This window comes from Periplaneta americana, chromosome 17 (genome assembly GCF_040183065.1).
Source record: "Periplaneta americana isolate PAMFEO1 chromosome 17, P.americana_PAMFEO1_priV1, whole genome shotgun sequence".
Lineage (NCBI taxonomy): Eukaryota > Metazoa > Arthropoda > Insecta > Blattodea > Blattidae > Periplaneta > Periplaneta americana.
Window position 1 is genome coordinate 107224657 of NC_091133.1, and position 20983 is coordinate 107245639.

The following is a 20983-nucleotide window of genomic DNA, read 5'->3' on the forward strand; positions in this document are numbered from 1 at the left end:
GAAACTACGACACATTTCACTGACACTATCCTACTTCACTAACACTTCAAAAACATTTCACTGTTCAAATACTTTGCATTACCACTATGAACTATAAAACTTCACTGATACAAACACACTTTACTGACACAACACACTTCTTCACTGATACAACACTTCAAATAACAAAGCATCATTTACACCCTTATTATTCCATGGACTCGTACTTACTATATTAACCTCGAAATCGCTAACCTAGACCTTATTGCAAGCTATTTTAGCACGTTTGCTGTAACTCACACCCTTTCACTGTAAATCTAACTTACGTATTTCTCTGCCACTATAACTCTCAGAATTTGCTTGAAGCTCACTGCACTTTCACTACAACACACTGCACACCCAATATAAATCACTGGAGATTCACAATGTTTCCCATGATTGTTTACATGATGAATTTTGTTGTTCAAGAGATGCATTAAAATGTGCAACTTCTTTTAGACGGCAGTGCTTTCCAGAAATGGATTTTAGTGCTCATACATTTAAAATCAAGCAGTGTTAATGTTATAAATTTGGGGGAAAAAAACTGGCGAGTTTTATTCTAAGCACAAGTAGTAATACTCACACAAAGAGGGTGTTTCATCTCATAAAAATATTTGGACGGATGTTCGAAACAGGGACACAAGACATCTAATCAAATCAGAACTGCAAACTACAGTCGACTGCAACTATTACGCACTATAAATTCTATCTCAAAATAATCTTAATTTAAGCCTAGCTGCCGAAGTCTACAATAAAGTTGTACCGGTATTTTACTAACTAAACGGAATAATTTTCCAATGTTTTATGAGTGTAAAATTTTGTTGATTCTTTAGTCTCTCATATTTTCTTAAAAAAAAGTTGGCAACCCTAACCTACAGTGACATAATATTAAAAGATTCAGAGGTATTACAGGGCAGACAGTGTCTACCCTATCTACTCATACACCTCGCTACTGCTTGCCTAACTATCATTTCAGTTTTGAGTTAGATGTAGTAATATGTACCGGTAATGCATGCAAACATGAACTTTATTACAGAGGGAGCAGACAACGTCAACAGCTCGCAGCTCGTGGTGAGAGTGGTGAACAACAGCCTCGGAGTTGTGGATCTCATGTGGGAGGAGCCTGCATCACCCAACGGCGCTATCATTACATACCAAATTGAGTACAGGAGCGCTGATCACCCTGAAGTGAGTGTTGCTTCTGAAATGTTGGTAGCTTTGCAGTTTAGTATGTGCTGCACATTCATAGTTGTGCAGAGAACACATTTTGGTGGTATATAAATCCCACTTCTGAAGAGATGCACTGCCAAACAGTCTTGTCCAGTTACTAATTTTTTTTTTAATTTCGCACAAAGATTTATTTTCACTAACACTTCTGTTATTATTTAATATTGTTCGTTTATAATGTTTCTTTATTAATAATTTTGCTGAATACTACGAAATCTTATTATGAAATTTTTGTTGGATTGTGGTTTCTTTCTTTCCAAAATGTCTGCGTTTTTATTTCCTTCCAATCCACAGTGAGAAGGTATCCGTTGTAAAGCGACTATTTTTGTCTGTTTTTGTAGAAATTAATTTTGAGACAAATTTTTGTCGCTTTGTCTCCTGATGTTACTGACACAATAGCCTGAATTGCAGATTTTTAATCAGAAAAATGGCTACTTTATGATTGAAGTAAGGGGTAGGCCTAATGCTAAATAATTTAAATTTAAAATCAAGAAAATGGTTCTAAATTACAATATTGAAACATCGAAAATGTTCATATATTCATTTATTTCGCCCAACTCATCAGTTTTTTTTAGGTGCTAATTCTGCACTGAAACATACCCTTAATCCAGTCCTTTTTTTCTGGTGGAATGTGCCAGAACAGCGTTCCAGCACCCTTTTGTTGTATATTTCATGATGGAACCGAAAAACACAGTAAAGAAGTTGGTACTACAGCGAAAAAATGTGTTAATAATTATGTTTTTAACATTAATTCAGCTTAGGCCTTGAAAACTTTAAAATTGGACGAAAAGGAGGTTAAAAACGACAAAATTTCCGTGCACTAGACACTAATCATCTCCCCGTTCGCTATTATAATGCTACACAGATTACCACCATCTTTTCCTCCGGAAGAAAAGCACTGCCTCAATCCCATATTCATAATTAAGAGAAAGTGCAGTTTGATTTTAGGAGACTCGTATGTTCTTGTTAGTCAACTGTCCGAAGACAGGTCTGAACTTCATGATAGGCCTACCACTTATGAGCCATCTAACGAGACTCTACGGACAGCACCGACTCTCGGCTGGCGCATGCGCACTAAAGTTTGCTTTATTACCGGGCATTTAAATCTTGCAATTTGTTGGTGGAAGAGAGTGAAGAAAGATGTTTCAGCAGTATAATGCTGTGGGAAGTAGGTGTTTGGTATTAGGTTTGCATATAGCGAAATAAATTTAGTGATATTTAAAGTTAAATCTATTTTGCAATGGCAAATAAAATAATTCTTGGTACTAACAGTATCTAAGTGTTTATGTTTACTGTAATCTAACTTACGTCATATATAATGTAAATGTTAAAATAGGAATAATGATCATTAAAGGCATATTAGAATATGCTTATTTTCTAAAATAACAAAATACAGCACGTACCTTGGAATGACGCCGTAGTTTTCAAAGCTGGATTTAAAATGTTCATGTAAAAGAACTAATCATTCACAATACGATTTCTTAGTCTTTAGTTTTGTGGTGATATGGTACGGTGCGTGATAAAATACAATAGCCCTATTAAGCCTATACAACACGTGCCTCCATACAGAAGCTCACTTCTTTCCACACGCATATCTATATCATTTTTTAAATTGTAATTATGTTCAATGCATCAGATAATAAAAATTCACTAGTCTAGAGCCTATTACCTATAGGCCCTAATACATAATATGTAATATAAACTCATAAAGTTAACTGCACAAACACCAAAATCAAATCACGATGTACTGCGAAACGAAACATAAAATATGTAGGCCTAATGTCAATAATTTATACTATATTATATAAACAAAAACTGCGTGGAACCATAACACGTGAAATAAAACAAATCTCAATTACGCAAAATTTTCACCACAAACGCAAGCATAGTAAGCAAACGTAGTAAAACAAAAAAACAGGTAATAAAACTTTCTATTATTTAAATTACTGTACCGTACCCAAAATTTTCACCACAAACGCAAGCATACATAATAAAACAAACAAACATAAAAATACTAAAACTTTCTATTATAACAGAAACACAGCAAAACAAGCACAAAAATACCACTTAGTCAGAATCCGCGTGAAAACACATTTGACTCTTCCCTCCCACCCATCAACAAAGCAGAGCGCATGCGCCAAGAGGGGAGCCGGTGCTGTCTGTAGTCTCGTAGCCATCTAGGCCAGGAGATAATGGGATAGGGTGGCCAGTTCCTTTTCCCCTCCATTGCATATATCGCCGATTAGCCACATGTGAGGCATGTTAAATGTACGGTACCACAAGATTAGTAAAATACTTTAATATTTTACATAAATGAACGTTACTCTTTTTTCATGCTTCATTTTCTATAGATACCTGACATCATTACTTAAACTTGGAAAAGCTTGCAATTCGCGGGAACGAAGTACAAAATAAAAACTCTCACATACTTACTGTCTGTAGCATCTTGTAGTCAAGAGTGCATGAATAGGCTATGAAATTATGTCTGTGTCTTACAGTACAGTCCCATAGTGGAATGCATCACTCGCAGCCAGTTCCTCAACAATGGCAGCTCGTACAGACTCCGCGGACTGCAGCCTGGCAACTACAGCCTGCGCGTGAGGGCCATGTCCCTTGCTGGGTATGGGGACTTCACAGAACCCCGCTTCTTCTACATAAAGGTGAGCTCTATGTAGCATACACCTATCCTCACAGTTATTGAGTTGAAGAATGTTTACTCGTTTAGATGTTTCAGTTTGAAGTTGTAGATCAATGTGGTGAGTAGGGCTAGGATTTTGATGACCTATAAATCATGAAAAAAATGTCTAAAAACAATGCATTTATGACCTAAAAATCTTTAAAAAAATTCCCTTAAAAATGCTCTAAAAATTGATCTTACATAATTGGCTTAGTAGGAAAAGAGGTTTTGTACTAGTTAATATTTAGACAAGTAATTAAATTAAATTCTAGTACCAACATTTCAGTTTATATAATTTTACATATTTTTTCTAAGTAATACACTTTAATTATTTTACCTGATGTAGTTCCATGTAGTCCACCACAAGGCCACTCTTATCCGGAACTAGCAGGCACAGAGGAGTCTATATTGAAGGAGTGGTTGGACTGATCCATTACGTGGGGGTGTACTACGTTAAAATGACAATATTTGTGTACAAAATCGATTAAAATATTTTACAAAATAATGGGTATTAATGGACAAAATATGTAGAGAAAATATCAAAGGAAATAAACATTATTTTACATATATAATGGGGATTTATGGCCAAAATTAAATGAAAATGCCTAAAAAAAATAACCGAATAAAACAAAAAATGCTCTTATGAGTTAAAACCGGCAAAAAAAATGCAAAAAAAAAAATTCCCTAACAAATATGTCTTAAAACACTTAGTTTATCACATAACATATAAATATTAAAGCAGCAATGTTTCTGGCTTACTAGAAAAAAGATGCAATTTCATCAAAATCCTAGCCCTAGTGGTGAGTATATTTTACTTTAAAAAATCTTATATTTTAATACAAGAATGGGCGTAGAGTTTGGTTCTCGTTGTTGCTTGGAACTACTTGGAACTTGGAGCTGTGACAAAAAAAAATGTCGCTTACAGCACACCTTGGTCCAATATTACTTTGGTTTTTTTATCGATTTGAACTTCGAAATGCCACCTATACCACAACTCTGACTTCAAGCACGTTGTCTGTTTGGTCTGATACAAAACTTGTTAAGTGTAAAGTAGTTATGTCGACAGATTAGTTGTGACGGATAGAATTTGAGACTGAATGTGCATAGTGTAAGATTACCAGATTTTTTCACAATTTCCAGGGACAGAGATATCGGCATATAAAAAAAACTACTTTTAACATTTCCGTGTTTGCCATTCACGTGTATTGTTGCTGCACAATTTAAAGAATTGAAATATTCATTCTATTTACATACTAAAACAGTTATTCTACTCGCCTATTACCTAAACTACTAGTATTTTTCAGAAGAAAGAATATTTTAAGCAGACGTTTTCTGGATCTCAATTTTGCAGAAAATTCCTGTCAGGTCATGTTGTAGTCGGTTAAGATACCATGCATGGCTCGAACAGTTTCTAAATTCATTTTGAAATCTTGAAATGTCCACATGTTCACTGAAGAAAAAAAACTCTCTCTTCTGAAGCATTACTTCCAGAAAGACACAGAGTTAGATGAATTTCTGAAGTTGTGCACAGGGAATCATTTTCTCAGATAAAAGTTTAAACATTTTATTTCATTTTGAGGAAAGAGTAGCATTTTCTTCATTCCACTTTGCTATTTTCTCTGAACTCATATATTTCTTCAAGCAAGAAATTTCGCCAAATAAACCATCTTCATTAGGTCAAGTCCATCTACATTTGAAGAAAAATAATGGACCGTTTCTTTCTGGAGATATGAGCTGTAATCATTCCATAGATATTTTCTTGAAATATTCTACAATTTTTTCATAAAGTTCACAAGAGACATTGAGAATTCTGTTGTGGAATAAGAACCACTTCTTCTGAAGATGCTAAAAGTTGCTTAATTTATGATGGACTAAATGTCTCTTCTTCCCTAAATTTAAATTTTTATTAACCTTGATAACAATATGTAAGACTTGACTGCACTTACGTCCTCACCTTCAGTTTTGATTGATATCATGGAAAAGCGGAAAATTTGCATTAGAAAAAATTAATCCATAGGAATGTGCAAGTATCATTAAACCATATTAAACACTGAAAACTGGGGAAAAAATTATTAAATTCTGGGACATTCCAGGGACGAATTTTGTCCGGGAAAAAAATAAAAATACGGGAACTATCCCCGGGAAACAGGAATGTCTGGTAACCTTAGCGCAGGCTATTAAAAAAATACAAATTATTAAATTCTGGGACATCCCAGGGACGAATTTTGTCCGGGAAAAAAATAAAAATACGGAAACTATCCCCAGGAAACAGGGACATCTGGTAACCTTAGTGTAGCTATTAAAAATAATAAAAACAAGGTAAAAGTAATAATAACTTTGCAGATTTTAGCAGCTTATTCCTTGGCTAGAGTGCAACAAAAAATTCTAATACAATATTAGTCTCAAGTGAATACTTTTCTCAGAAAAAAATAATTTTTCCCTATATGTTAATACTGTTTTACTCGGTAAGTATTATCCGTACAATTCTGATTTTTACTCTTATCATTAGAGAAACTGATACGGAATAATTTATCCCTTTGCAATTTTAAAATAAAATGGACCTACTGCAGTGACTGAGGGATGAAATGCTGCTATTGAGGGCGAGTTCGTATGTTTAGGTGAGCCGGTGATGCTCTGTTGCCAAACTTCGCAGACTTTCAGCCTATTTATTTAATTAATCATACACTTAATTACAAAACGAATAATACATATTTTTATTTATTTTAATGTATTCTACAACACCCTTCAGGCTGCACTTACCACTTCCACTCTGTATATATTCACAGGTATACATAGTAAGAAGTAACAGTAATAAGTTCAGCCTTGGGAGTCAAATTACAAATTACGAAGAAGCCACAGGTTTGCTTCTCACTGCTGTTGACCCATATCTTGTTGTTGCAGTCCAAGTCATCTGTTGGCATGGAGCCTTTGGTGGGGGCGCTGGTGGGCACGGCAGTGGTAGCAGCCGTAGCATGCCTTGTTGTGTATCTGCGGCGTAGGTACTCAAAGCCAAATGTCAAAACGTTGACACTCATCACAACCGTCAACCCCGAGTACACAGGTGAGTTATACCTATAGCTTACTTAAATGGTGGTTTCTCAACTGAGAGGCCCCTGTTTGATCACTGAGAAGTTCTGTGAGATGTAGTTTAGTTTAATTTAATTAAATACACTGTGTCCCAATAGTAATATGCGTTACAAGAGCGGTATGTTGAAGTTTTCATGTTCGAGGAAAAGTTTGAAAAAGCGAAACGTAGTTGAGCTTTTTTAATTTCCGAGAATTGAAAGAAAACATACCGCTCGTGTATCGTACATTATTTTGTGCGAAGATCGTTTATTACATACCTGAAAGACGAATTTCTAATTAGTTGCAATGAAATCTCCATCTTGGTTTCTGTTCAATGACTGCAAATTTGCAAAACAAAAATATTTATGTTCAACATTGTTGCTTTAAAATGTTTTCTGTGTTTACTATACTCCAGCAGGCCGTGATATACGTCTGTCCTTTTTTTCCCCCCAGTCTATAAATGCGAACTTAAAACAAACAGTAAGGTTATGTAATGATTTATTTTTCATTTTAATATTTTAACAATATTATTTATATAACATATTGCAGTAATAACATCGGCATTTGGAATCTTGTTGATTTTTTCACGGCTTCCTTAGTGTTACTTGCATCACGAATGCAGTAACTTTAGTGGAGTTGTAGAGTTTACTTAATTTTTGCAAATATTTAAAAACAATAATTAACAGTGCAATTTAGATGAAATTGCAGTGGTAAGTTTCCAATTTATAATTATTACTATATTGAACATCTCTAAAAATAATATGTTAAAAGCCTAAAGCAGTAAAATGAATATGTCACTTAAGCGGTAAGAAGAGGGAAATTGTTGTGTGTGTTAGGTTGGGAATACTGAATATGGAATTTTAGACTTTCTGCAGATTGGTTTTGTGTGGAAACCAAGCAAATACGCACGATCTCGCACAAAAGTCATGATGAGTTTCAGAGGATTGTATTTTTTTAATGAATTGAGATAGAAATGTAATATTGGTGCCAGATGACAATAAAACTCCGAGTTTTTCATCTGTAAGTCTGAAGCACTGAAGGAAACAAAAGACGTTAACAATAAAAAAGCAATAATTTTCATTTTACAGTTAATTATACAAAATGGACGGAAGAGAATGAATGCCATTGAATCACTTATAGCATTTTCTCCATACACCTCACAAAGTTACTGATGAATATCTGCTGTTTTCACATTTCTTGCATTCAAGAAACTGATGACAGACTATATTTTACAGGTGACAGTCTGCTCAATTGTCTTGAAGATTTTAAACTCATAGAACGATTTCGTGCAGATGTTTACGGTTTGTCTATATGGAAGTACTCCCTCCATTCCAAAATATGGTATACTAACAAACAAGAATAAGTTTGATTATTGCGTTTGCGTGCACAAAATGTTTCGTGGTGTGGTATTCTGTTCAGTAGTGAAGGGACTATCAGACAGAGCAGTTGTGAATGTTTCTAGTCTTTTGTAGTGCATCAAACTAATATTTAAATAGTTCATTATGGACAGAAATCAAATGGGCAACTGCTGTGGTGTTCCTGTTGCAGAAAATGCAACACCAATTCAATCAATTTCGGATAGAATATCTAAGGCACAATAGTCTTATAAAAACGAGTTGTAATTTATTGCAGTTTTTATGTTAATTTATCTCTCTCAAAACAATGCTTGTTTTTTCTTTTATTAATTTGACATCACAGAGAATGAAATGTACCTTATTTTTATGTTTTTCTTATGTTAATTTATCAAACAAATAAGTATCTAGAAGATGTATTATTAGTTACATTATATTACTGAGAACTTTAACAAATGTATACCATATTTTGGAATGGAATTAATGACATCTTTCTACACCATATTTTGGAACAGAGGGAGTATTATTTTCGTTTTGCTATGTTTATTCGTTCAAAAGTTATAAGGGATTCTATGTAACATTTTTTGGACATAATTTCAAGTATATTATTTTAATGTACCGAAGTATATATGATATTTCCATGCAGATATTCTGCGTCATCATACGATGAAAGAGTAATGGAACGGAGAAAAATCCCGGCCAACTAGTCACTCATAACGAGTGCACCTCAGCACATGTGTGGACTTCAGTCCTACGTTCATAGATATCTATGATGTAGTGCAGAGGGCGGCCACTAGAGGGAATCCAAGAGTTGGAACTTAAACTGAGATGATTCTGTCCAGCGCCGGCGTGGGTATCCGGTGTGGCTTAGTGGATAAAGCATCAGCACGTAGAGCTGAAAACCCGGGTTCAAATCCCGGTGCTGGGGAGAATTTTTCTTCGTTCCATTACTCTTTCATCGTATAATTTCAAGTGCTGTTGCTCAGACAATTTCTTATGAAGTTAGATTAGCTTTAATTATATTATTTTTTGTATTTTTAGTAGGTAGTTATAATTTAATAAAGTTTTATGGGGATGATATTAATTAATACGGATTAAATCTTTAAGTTAAGAATTTCATTTACCTGAATAATTTTATCGTGCAATTCGGTATTATCTGAGATATTATATAAATTATTTATTTTATTTTATTTTATTTTTTGCGACCTTCGATGCTGAACACAAAGACGTAGTTCTACGGCACCAAAAAGAAAACTGCAGAAGAATTTGATTATATACTCGCAGACCGTTTCTCTTCTAGATAATCAGACTGAAAGAACTTCGTCACTTGACAGTAACCTTGGTACTTAGAGCTCATCATCTTTCCTAGCTGTCCTCCATATTCTATTCTGTTATAATCTTACAGACCCTGAATAGCATGTGTGGTTTATGTGCTGCAGTGTATGAGCCCGATGAGTGGGAGGTGCCCCGCAAGAAAGTGGAGCTGCTGCGGGAGCTGGGCCAGGGCAGCTTCGGCATGGTGTACGAGGGCATAGTGCGCGATGTGGTGTCTGGACACCCGGAGATGCGCTGTGCTGTGAAGACTGTCAATGAGCATGCCACGGACAGGGAGCGCAGCGAGTTCCTCAACGAAGCCTCTGTCATGAAGTGAGTAGCTTAGTTGTGGCTAATCCACTTGTTTGAACAAAGAAGACATCCTGTCAGGTCTGGTACAGTGAAACTTCCCGTAACGGACACTTCCCAATAGCGGACTCCTCTCAATAGCGGACATTTTAAAATTCCCCTGCAAAATAACATTGGCCCTTATGATAAAATTCTTCCAAATAGCGGACAGTCTCAATAACGGACGCGGACACTGAAATGTATCTCCAACAACAATTAAAACTTCCAAATAACGAACAGTGTGAAAGAAAAAAAAAGAAAAAGAAGGTTGTAAATTAAACGGAATTCTAACAGAATTCTTTGCAACAATCATTATCGTGTATTTGAACGTTCTTGTACTTCATTGAAGGTAAGCAGAACAGTTGTTAGTTGTGATACTGTACGTGAGCAGTCCGTACTTTCTTAGTTTGCCAAGTTGAGTGTTCGGAAGTACAGTCACATTAAAAAGTCACGAAAACGTAAACGTTTGTCACTAAAAGAGAAAGTGGATATTGTAAAGCATAGTGAGAAGGAGAAATTAAGTGTTCGTGAGCCAGTCACAAAGTTTCATGTGGGAAAAACTCAGGTTAGTGAAATTTTGAAAAACAAGGATGTTATTTTAAAATCATACACTGAGAATGCAAATGAGAACACAAAAAGAGCTTTCCTAAAACTCAGGGGCTTGCCATTGACAATTTAACATATGAATGGTTCTGCCGTGCTAGAGCAAACAAGATTTCTCTCTCGATGAATACTGTAAACAATCTCACAATCCCACTGTCTACTGTACTGTACTGTACTGTAAAATATAGTGTTGAATATATGTATGAGAAATTTTAATGTACTGTATACAGTACATACTAACGATTTTCTAAATAGCGGACACTTCTCAATAACGGACATTAAATTTTTTCCCGATGGTGTCCGTTATTGGGAAGTTTCACTGTACTACAAGGGTTGTAAATAAAGTAGGGGCAACATAGACAGTACGAACATATTATTGAACTTTGAAAAATACATTTGCATTCCTTCAATGTAATCACCAGCATGTTCCTGTTAATAATGAGCGGGTAACCTCTCAACCGCAGAATATGATGAATTTCTTTGTGAACTCTGCTTGTGTTGCTGAGTATGCTGTTCTAATCTGTGCAGGGCATTCAACACGCATCACATCTTGCACCTGATCGGCATGGTGTCACAGGGCCAACCCGTGCTAGTCATCATGGAGCTCATGGCCAATGGAGATCTCAAGTCATACTTGCGTTCACACCGCCCGGATGTCAGTGACGAACAGAAGAGGCAGCCCCCAACTCTGAAGAGATTCTTGCAGATGGCAGTCGAGATAGCTGACGGAATGGCATATCTGTCTGCCAAGAAGTTCGTTCACCGGGACCTAGCGGCTCGCAACTGTATGGTGGCCGAAGACCTGACTGTGAAGATTGGGGACTTCGGAATGACGCGAGACATTTACGAGTCAGACTACTACCGAAAAGGTGAGTTGACAGAGCAAGTGCATTACGTGTTCAGTCATCTACCATATTGAGCCAGGCAACGTAAGTATAGTGGTGGTAGGGGTTCCATATACAGTAGAACTTCTATTATTTATTTATTTATTTATTTATTTAACCTGGTAGAGATAAGATGATGGGTGGTCCTCCAGCTTGGGGGTTGGGCGAAGGGCTAACAACCCATCACCGTAAAAAATAGCTTGTTACGAAACCTAACAATAAGCCTCGGAATGGGACTGATTCTCCGGCACGACCACAGAGTGTTAGTTGGGAGGCCGGAGGGAAAAAGACCTTTGGGGAGGCCGAGACGTAGATGGGAGGATAATATTAGGATTGATTTGAGGGAGGTGGGATATGATGGTGGAGACTGGATTGATCTTGCACAGGATAGGGACCAATGGCGGGCTTATGTGAGGGCGGCAATGAACCTACGGGTTCCTTAAAAGCCAGTAAGTAAGAGATAAGGCCATCAGGCCTTCTCTTCCCCTCTACCAGGGGATTACAACTACAATATTAAGAATACAATTACAATTATAATTACAATTAATATTAAATTTACAAATACAATAAAAATCAAAGTACTAAAAGGTTAACTGATTAATAAAAGCTAGACAGTTTATTGTAAAAGTTAAGGAGAGAGAAGCATTTCTCTTATTGATTAAGTACAAATTAAACCTACTCTATGCAGTAAGAAAATGCTTAATAAGTTTGCTTTTGAGCGCTACTAAATTCCGACAGTCTCTGATGTCACTGGGTAGGGTATTCCACAAGCACGAGAGCGAGATTGTGTATGATGATGAATACAATGATGTCTTATGTGTTGGTATGGCTAGTATGCGGCTATTTTGCGTGCATGTGAAGAGATTATGATATGATGACAGGTAACTGAAATGGGAGGCAAGGTAGGTAGGTGTAGAAGTGTGAAGGACTTGGAAAAGGAGAACAAGAGAATGAAAATTTCTACGTTCGTTAAGCCGCAGCCAGTTTAGAGTTTGGAAGGATGGGGTAATGTGGTCAGTGCGATGGACATCGCAGGCAAAGCAAATACAAGAATTATGAACACGTTGTAATTTTTGCGACTGGTTGACACTGAGGTCAGTCAGTAGAAAATCACAATAATCGATATTATCCATGGGAATGAAAGGGGTGGACTGAACGGATAACCAAAAAATTCGGATAATCCGTACCATGAAGATTTTCATAAATTAAATGCATAATACTAAAGTCTACAGCAATGGTCGGCAAAAATTACGTCATATAAAATGCAGAGGGAAAGTAGGAGGGAAGGATACCCAATTTCTTTACGTTGAATAAACAAGTGATGGCTAAGGGGAGGGAGATCATGCCTTACCTCTTTGCCTATTAAGGGGTTGACTCGCGAGTCAAGAAATACTGACCATTGGTCAACAGTTTTGTAATTTCCTCCATAGTCTTGCGTCTCGCAACACGCTAGATAGTGAATCTTAAAGTTCACTAATTCAAGTCCTTTTATCAAAGAAGGGTTTTAAAGTCCAATGGAACGCCTTGTAATGGTTGTCAGTGGCGTAGCATGAAATTTTGAGCAGGGGAAGCTAACTCAAGTTGTCTTTCATGCAATATGAGAGAACATATTACAAAAATACAGTCTTAAAATAAATAGTAGTCAATGTCAAGTCAGCAGTCGAGATTGGTTGGAACATCGTAAGTAACACCAATAAGGCATGACCTCAAATGATACGTAGTAAAATATGATTTCATGGTTTACACATACCTCTTAACAAATAGACGCGTATAAGTATGACATTAGCTCACTCCCTGTCATACTTAGAAAAATCACAATATTAGTATCATTACGTAAGTATGCGTCTGTCTTTTGGTTGTGTCCTTCATTGACAGCAAGGGAGTCAGTCATTTCTTTTTTAAATCACACTTTTGTTCGTAAGTCAGTCTTGATAATACAATTGTCCTCAAAAATTCAAGTAAATTAGTGTCAGGAACTGTTATTTCGCTCATTATTTATTATATCAGCCACAAAGCACACTGACACTTCAACTGAACACAACTGACGAAAAGGGATAACTCGGAAACTACTTATTTTAAATGTTAAAGCTAGCTTCTTGCGAGCCTTGCGACTAGGGTAGTTTAGTTAGAAAGGGATGGAAAATCTGCGGGGTGGATTATACAGAAGAAACCAGTCTGCTTGGAAGCTGGTGTGTGCAGGTTTCTTGTTTATTGCTGCATCACAAATCATCCTGAGCTGCTGCATCTCAGTATTTAACACGTAAATATAAATTCGATTAAAATTAATAAATGATTTTGTCCATAAACTGCAGGTTTAGTATGAAATTATTATTAACTGGGGAAGCTAAGCTTTTTAGCTTACATTGACGCTACGCCACTGATGGTTGTCTGCTGACAAGCAAACGTTCTGATGGGGCAGATAAAAAAGTTAATTATTTTTTTCCACCATGTTAATAATTAAAAAACAAGTGCTTATACAAATTTTGGCCACTCGACCCCAATTACGAGGCCGTCCAGAAAGTGATTTTCCCTGGGACCGTTTATAGAAAAAAAGCACAATATCATGGAAATATTTATTGAAACAGATACAGCAATTGTTGCGCTATTTGTCAACATATCCCCCATTGGAATTGAGACATTTGTCATACCATGGGATCAATTTTTGTGTCGTAGAAGTCAGCCGCCTCAGAACGGAACCAGCGTTTCACTGCATCTGCACCTCTCTCTGTCGATCCTATGATATGAGAAATGTCTCAGTTCCGATGGAAAATATGTTGAAAAATAGCTCAACAATTGCTGTGTCCGTTCCAATAAATTTGTCCAATGAAATTGTTTTTTTTTTTTCTGTCAGCGGCCCCTGGCGAACTTATTTTTTTACGGCCCTCGTAATTGCGGTCGAGTGGCCAAAATTTGTATAAGCACATCTTTTGACATTATTAACATGGTGGAAGAAAAAAAATTTAATTTTTTTATTTGCTCCCATCAGAATGTTTGCTTGTGAGAGAGAGGGATAGTAAAGGTCTCGTGTTGTAAGCATACATAGTATTCGTACATTATATACTTTAGCCTTGTTTTTGATTAAATCGCGCACAGTTGTAACGTCAATCTCCTATTCTGATAAGACATGATTCACAGTTTCTCCTTTTCCAAACCTCTCAGTTAGTTGCATTTTTTCGATACTTTTGTTAGCACTTTTCTGATGCTTTTCCAATTCACTGCGGGCTAAAGCAGGGAGATGCACTATCACCTTTACTTTTTAACTTCGCTCTAGAATATGCCATTAGGAAAGTTCAGGATAACAGGCAGGATTTGGAATTGAACGGATTACATCAGCTTCTTGTCTATGCGGATGACGTGAATATGTTAGGAGAAAATCCACAAACGATTAGGGAAAACGCGGAAATTCTACTTGAAGCAAGTAAAGAGATAGGGTTGGAAGTAAATCCCGAGAAGACTAAGTATATGATTATGTCTCGTGATCAGAATATTGTACGAAATGGAACTATAAAAGTTGGGGATTTATACTTCGAAGAGGTGGAAAAATTCAAATATCTTGGAGCAACAGTAACAAATATAAATGACACTCGTGAGGAAATTAAACACATAATAAATATGGGAAATGCCTGTTATTATTCGGTTGACAAGCTTTTGTCATCTAGTCTGCTGTCAAAAAATCTGAAAGTTAGAATTTATAAAACAGTTATATTACCGGTTGTTCTGTATGGCTGTGAAACTTGGACTCTCACTTTGAGAGAGGAACATAGGTTAAGGGTGTTTGAGAATAAGGTGCTTAGGAAAATATTTGGGGCTAAAAGGGATGAAGTTACAGGAGAATGGAGAAAGTTACACAACGCAGAGCTGCACGCATTGTATTCTTCACCTGACATAATTAGGAACATTAAATCCAGACGTTTGAGATGGGCAGGGCATGTAGCAAGTATGGACGAATCCAGAAATGCATATAGAGTGTTAGTTGGGAGACCAGAAGGAAAAAACCTTTGGGGAGGCCGAGACGTAGATGGGAAGATAATATTAAAATAGATTTGAAGGAGGTGGGATATGATGATAGAGACTGGATTAATCTTGCTCAGGATAGGGACCAATGGCGGGCTTATGTGAGGCGGCAATGAACCTCCGGGTTCCTTAAAAGCCAGTAAGTAAGTAACACATTTTCTTTTGATGCTCATAGAAGATATTTTGCACAGAGTTAGACAGTACAGCCACACGAACAGTAAGGACAAGGAATGAATGGTGCACAGGTTTAAATTTCCGTAATTCTTTGAAAGTAAGTAGTGACTATTTTACAAGTTGGGAAAAGCACTCGATGCTACAAGTAACTGTTTCTGTTGCTGGCAGAGGAAGTATTCCCACTAAATACTATGTAATGGTGAATGGAATACCCCTGGGAGTACATGTACCATAGATTGAATACCACTGTTGTAGATCGTCAATAGACAAACAGGTCTCCTATCGTGATGTATATGCAATCACATCATTCATTGCACCGGTGTGTTACAGGCACCAAGGGGCTGCTGCCTGTGAGGTGGATGGCACCGGAAAGCCTGAAGGACGGTGTGTTCACAAGCTACTCAGATGTATGGAGCTATGGCGTGGTGCTATGGGAAATGGCCACTCTGGCATCGCAACCATACCAAGTGAGTTGCAGCATAATTTTTAGAAGAGCACAATCTTTTTTCATTCTAGATGTTAGTCTAACAAGAAAGCTATCCAAAATATGTCGAAGCTTCCTTTGTATTGTATTGTATTGTATTGTATTGTATTTATTAACATTCCATGGTATTCATACATGCTTACAACTAGAATATGGAACAAGTCAAAAAACTTAATACTATTATAAAATCTTAATTTATAGTCACAGTCTAGATGAAATATATATAGACGAGATTTACAATATAGTCTACTAGTACAACACAAAGTTTTAGTATCAATTTCATGAAGTGTTATTGAATGTCATGAATTCACCTACTGAATAGAAGGCGTGAGAAATTAGGTACTTCTTTAATTTGGCCCTAAATAATTTTATGTTTTGAGTTTCATTTTTTATATCCATAGGGGGGCTATTAAAAATTTTTACTGCCATATAACGCACTCCTTTTTGATAGCACGATAGACTTGCCGATGGAATATGAAAGTCATTTTTTGACGTGTATTTATGCTATGAACTGTTGAATTAGTTACACGATTACATACGAGGAAGCTTATTAATGAAAAGATATACTGACAAGCCATGGGCATTATTTCTAGTTTTTTTAAAATAGCCCTACACGATTCCCTAGATTTGGCACCTACTATTATTGTAATTACTCTTTTTTGTGATAGAAATATATTGTTACTATCTGTGGATTGACTTTATAACTCTTTACTGTGTTAATATGAGGAAATTACCTGGCAGACTAGTTTCGAAGTAATGTTCTTCATTGTCCGAAGTCTAGTCAAAGACAGTGAAGAACATCCCTTCAAAACTACAGCCAGGTAATTTCTTCATATTAACACAGTAAAGAGTTATAAAATCAATCAGTGATTATGTAAGTGTTAAAAGTGTATAAATAGAACAATGAAGAAATAGTTCATATACTGAAGAATTGTTAAGTTATGTAAATAAAATGTCGTTGCGTTTGTGCCTAGTAACTCCATCTGTGGAAGAAAACACGAACTTGGGGGTCACTCACGAGACAAGTTACGAGGGCTATTCATAAAATAGCTTTCGTTTCATTGTAACAAAATTGGGAGGGTACAGTAGGGGTTCTTGACTCCATTCGAAAAACACAAATCCAAGTAATTATAATTTCATTCAAAACTAGTGAATACCACCCAAAGTACGATTTTATACAACAATTTTTTAGTATTTTCCGGAGGAGGAAGGGTTGCAAGCAGAAGTCTTGTCCAAAAGTGGGTCGTGCCTTCAAAAAATAGAGGATACTACAGATGAAACAGTCATTTGTATCCAGGGTTGTAGTCCCAGACTTTACAGTGCCGGAGCTCTTTGTTTTTTTTAACTTTTGGGGAAGGGGAAGGTTTGGATGCAAAAAAAAAAAATAAGACAAAGAAAGAAATGCCATAAAGTAAGACTGTAAAGAGAATGCAAGGCAAAACCAATCAATATCTACTTCTGAAGCTCAAGTAAACCTAAATGGTCACTGTAAGGGTGATTATTCTGCGCAATATAATAAGCTGCACTCGTTTATTCGCCAACATTTTCATTTGATTGCTTTTCAGACATATGAATAATTTTTTGTGCTATATTATGAGCACTGCATTTCTTGTGTTCAATGATTTTTTTTTTTCGTAGTGACTTAAGTTGATCTGATCTGATCTGATCTGATCTGTTCGATCCGTAATAATTCACTGAATATGAGTGCCATTCATTAGATACAGAAATACACTCTTTTTTTAAATGCACCTAATATAGTTACTTCATGACACACTTTACAGCCTAGCTTACATTGCTTACAATCAATCAATCAATGGATAAGCTTCTTTTTTTCTTGACCACACATTTTTTTCATTCCATATATTCGGCCACTCACTTTGCAGGCCGGCTTTTTGCTTTCACTATTTTTAACATTATGACATTGAATATTCTTCGCAGTCATACTGGAACTATCTGTATCTTTCATAACAGTATATCTGATTGAATTAGTAGGTTTATCAACTAGAAGCGATGGGCTTAAGATATAAACAATATCAGGAGACGAAAGCTGTTGTAATTCCACTAGTAACAGCAATGGCACGAGAAAAGAAAGAAGTTAATGTTTTTTTGTCTATGTTTATTTTGTTTCATATTACTGAAGGACAATAGATAAAAACAAAAGTTTGAAGCAGTCTTTTAGTCACGATATAGGCAGTAAATTAACTATACGATGAAAGAGTAATGGAACGGAGAAAAATTCTCTCCGGTGCCGGGATTTGAACCCGGGTTTTCAGCTCTACGTGCTGATGCTTTATCCACTAAGCCACACCGGATACAACTCCAACGCCGGTTAGAATCATCTCAGATTAAGCTCCAACTCTTGGGTTCCCTCTAGTGGCCGCCCTCTGCACTACGTCATAGATGTCTATGAACGCAGGACCGAAGTCCACACATGACGTAGTGCAGAGGGCGGCCACTAGAGGGAACCCAAGAGTTGGAGCTTAATCTGAGATGATTCTAACCGGCGTTGGAGTTGTATCCGTGTGGCTTAGTGGATAAAGCATCAGCACGTAGAGCTGAAAACCCGGGTTCAAATCCCAGCGCCGGAGAGAATTTTTCTCCGTTCCATTACTCTTTCATCGTATGATGACGCAGAATATCTGCATGGAAATATCATATGTACTTCGGTACATTAAAATAATTTATAGTAAATTAACTGTTTAAAATTCACTTCGTAAAATAACTGGGAAACAAACACAACACATTTCGGTAAGTAACCCATAGACATCTCCTGTATCATACAAAGACGCGAAAACTAACTAAATACGATACGAAACGAAAGTGAATTAGGAATGTGGTCATTTCGCGCAGGCACACTATAAAGTTTAATTAGGTGGTTGTCCTGTCTCTTATACTGGTCTCGCGACCCTCTACTTCCGAATTTGTTCCGATTTTCTAAAGGAAGCACAGAAAATGTAATCAGTTAATCACTAAATATTCTGACATTTAAGATATCGTTAGCTGGGAAAGTATTGTGATGTCAAAACTGATTTTAAAATTCCAAATCAGTGCCAGAGCTCCGCTCCACCTTCGAACACAGTGCCGGAGCATCACTCCGCTCCACCTCCACTACATCCCTGTTTGTATCACAACCTCAGAGCACTGGTTTCATTAATGGCTGACACCACGTGTTGCAGGGCCTGTCCAATGATCAGGTGCTGCGATACGTGATTGACGGGGGTGTTATGGCACGACCAGAGAACTGCCCTGACCGCCTGTACCAGCTGATGAGGCTGTGTTGGCAGCACAGGCCAGGGGATCGCCCTCCATTCATGGAGATAGTGACATTTCTGCTGCCAGATGTATCATCCGACTTTGAGAAGGTGTCGTTCTACCACAGTGAGGAGGGCCAGGAGCTGTACACGTCTCTCCATATAGATATAACGGACGATCCCTCAGTGCCCCTGACAGGGCCGCACCACAGGGAGAACTTCTGCCTGACTGAAGGAGACGATGACAACGACTGGGGACAGCCTCCTTCATACCACAGCGTTTTCGGTCTCCGAGGGCAGGACCGCGTCTCTCCGAACCGACAGACCAGCACATTCTGCTGACGTGAACCCAGCGATTTTTATAATCTGCAAAATTACTGTATTAGCTGTTTGACGCTGGCGCTCTTAAATTCCTTGCTCCTGGATTTGTAATTGTATTCTGTGAATCGAAGTTCGCTACGTGATCATGTTTTACGAATTTAACTTGAAGTAAGAGTGTGTAAGTAGTATTTTAGATCTTTGCCTCGCTTTGTGCGTGCCTTTTTCTGTTTTCATGTCCATATCTTTGTCTCTTTATATCTCTCTTTGTTATTTTGTAAATATGCCTTTTGTTTTTCTTTCTTCTTTTGTTTCATTTCCTGTTTCTTAACCTTTTCTTTTTCACTTTTATATATCCATTTTATTTCTATATTTTCTCTGTTATTTTCCTTATTTATTTTGTCATATTTCTTTCTTGTTTATAGTTTCTTAATTTTTCTTTTTCTCTTTGTCTCTTTCATCCACCTTCCTGTCTCTGTCCGATTCTTTGTCTGTCTGTCTATCTGTCTTACTGATTTGAGTGTATCTTAAAGCTTACGTGTTGCTTACGGACATAAAAACAGTATTACAGAATACAAAACAAAGAAAGTGAAGAACTGGAATTCGAGCTTAAAAAGGGACGAGAATATCGTAGATTTTCTTCAAAAGAAGTATTGACAGAAAACAGACTGTATAAAATATGCCGTAAATTACTGGCCTGTAGGTTGAAGAAGTTGCAAGATATCAGCATTAGGAACATAGCAATGTTTGGTATTACAGTTGTGATGCAAATTTATATATATAACAAACAAATTTTAGTCTTAAACGAAACTCAAGTACAAATAATGTGTATATACTATTATTTTTAATAACTAGAAAGTATCAAATTCATCAGCCACAATAATTACCAACTTTCCAAAAGTTAAAACCTATGAATAGAGCTCCTTAGTTCTGGAGGCATAAGTGGCCTCTTCCACGAGACTTTTTTTTATGATAAACTCTATTTTTGGAATATTCAATAATTTCCTGGCGAACACTTCTCTAAATGTCATTCAGTCTCTGCACAGCCGGAATAAAACTGATGCTTTGGATTCGTCGAAGCTGTAACAGCAGGTCTTGGAATATAACAGCAGACCTTCGTGCGTCTGTGTGTGCTCATGTGTTTCATGGCAGAATTATTTTATATTTTCACACAACAGACTGGCCTGATTCGTGATTATTCCTAAATATATTTTTGTGTATGTACTTTGTTGATAGGATGACTGTGCGTTTGT

General features: G+C 36.7%; 1 protein-coding gene across 2 annotated transcripts in view; it reads left to right on the top strand.

Annotated features, from left to right (window-relative positions):
- Positions 1–20263, top strand: part of LOC138693240 (insulin-like peptide receptor) — a 147724-nt gene extending 127461 nt beyond the window's left edge. For both annotated transcript variants that reach the window (XM_069817055.1, XM_069817054.1), the window contains exons 16-22: positions 1055–1206; positions 3744–3905; positions 6824–6983; positions 9780–9987; positions 11134–11474; positions 16008–16144; positions 19338–20263. In XM_069817055.1, the coding sequence (XP_069673156.1) occupies positions 1055–1206; positions 3744–3905; positions 6824–6983; positions 9780–9987; positions 11134–11474; positions 16008–16144; positions 19338–19754 (1577 nt within the window). In that variant the 3' untranslated portion in view covers positions 19755–20263. The remainder of the gene's footprint in view (positions 1–1054; positions 1207–3743; positions 3906–6823; positions 6984–9779; positions 9988–11133; positions 11475–16007; positions 16145–19337) is intronic.
- Positions 20264–20983: the final 720 nt, after the last annotated feature.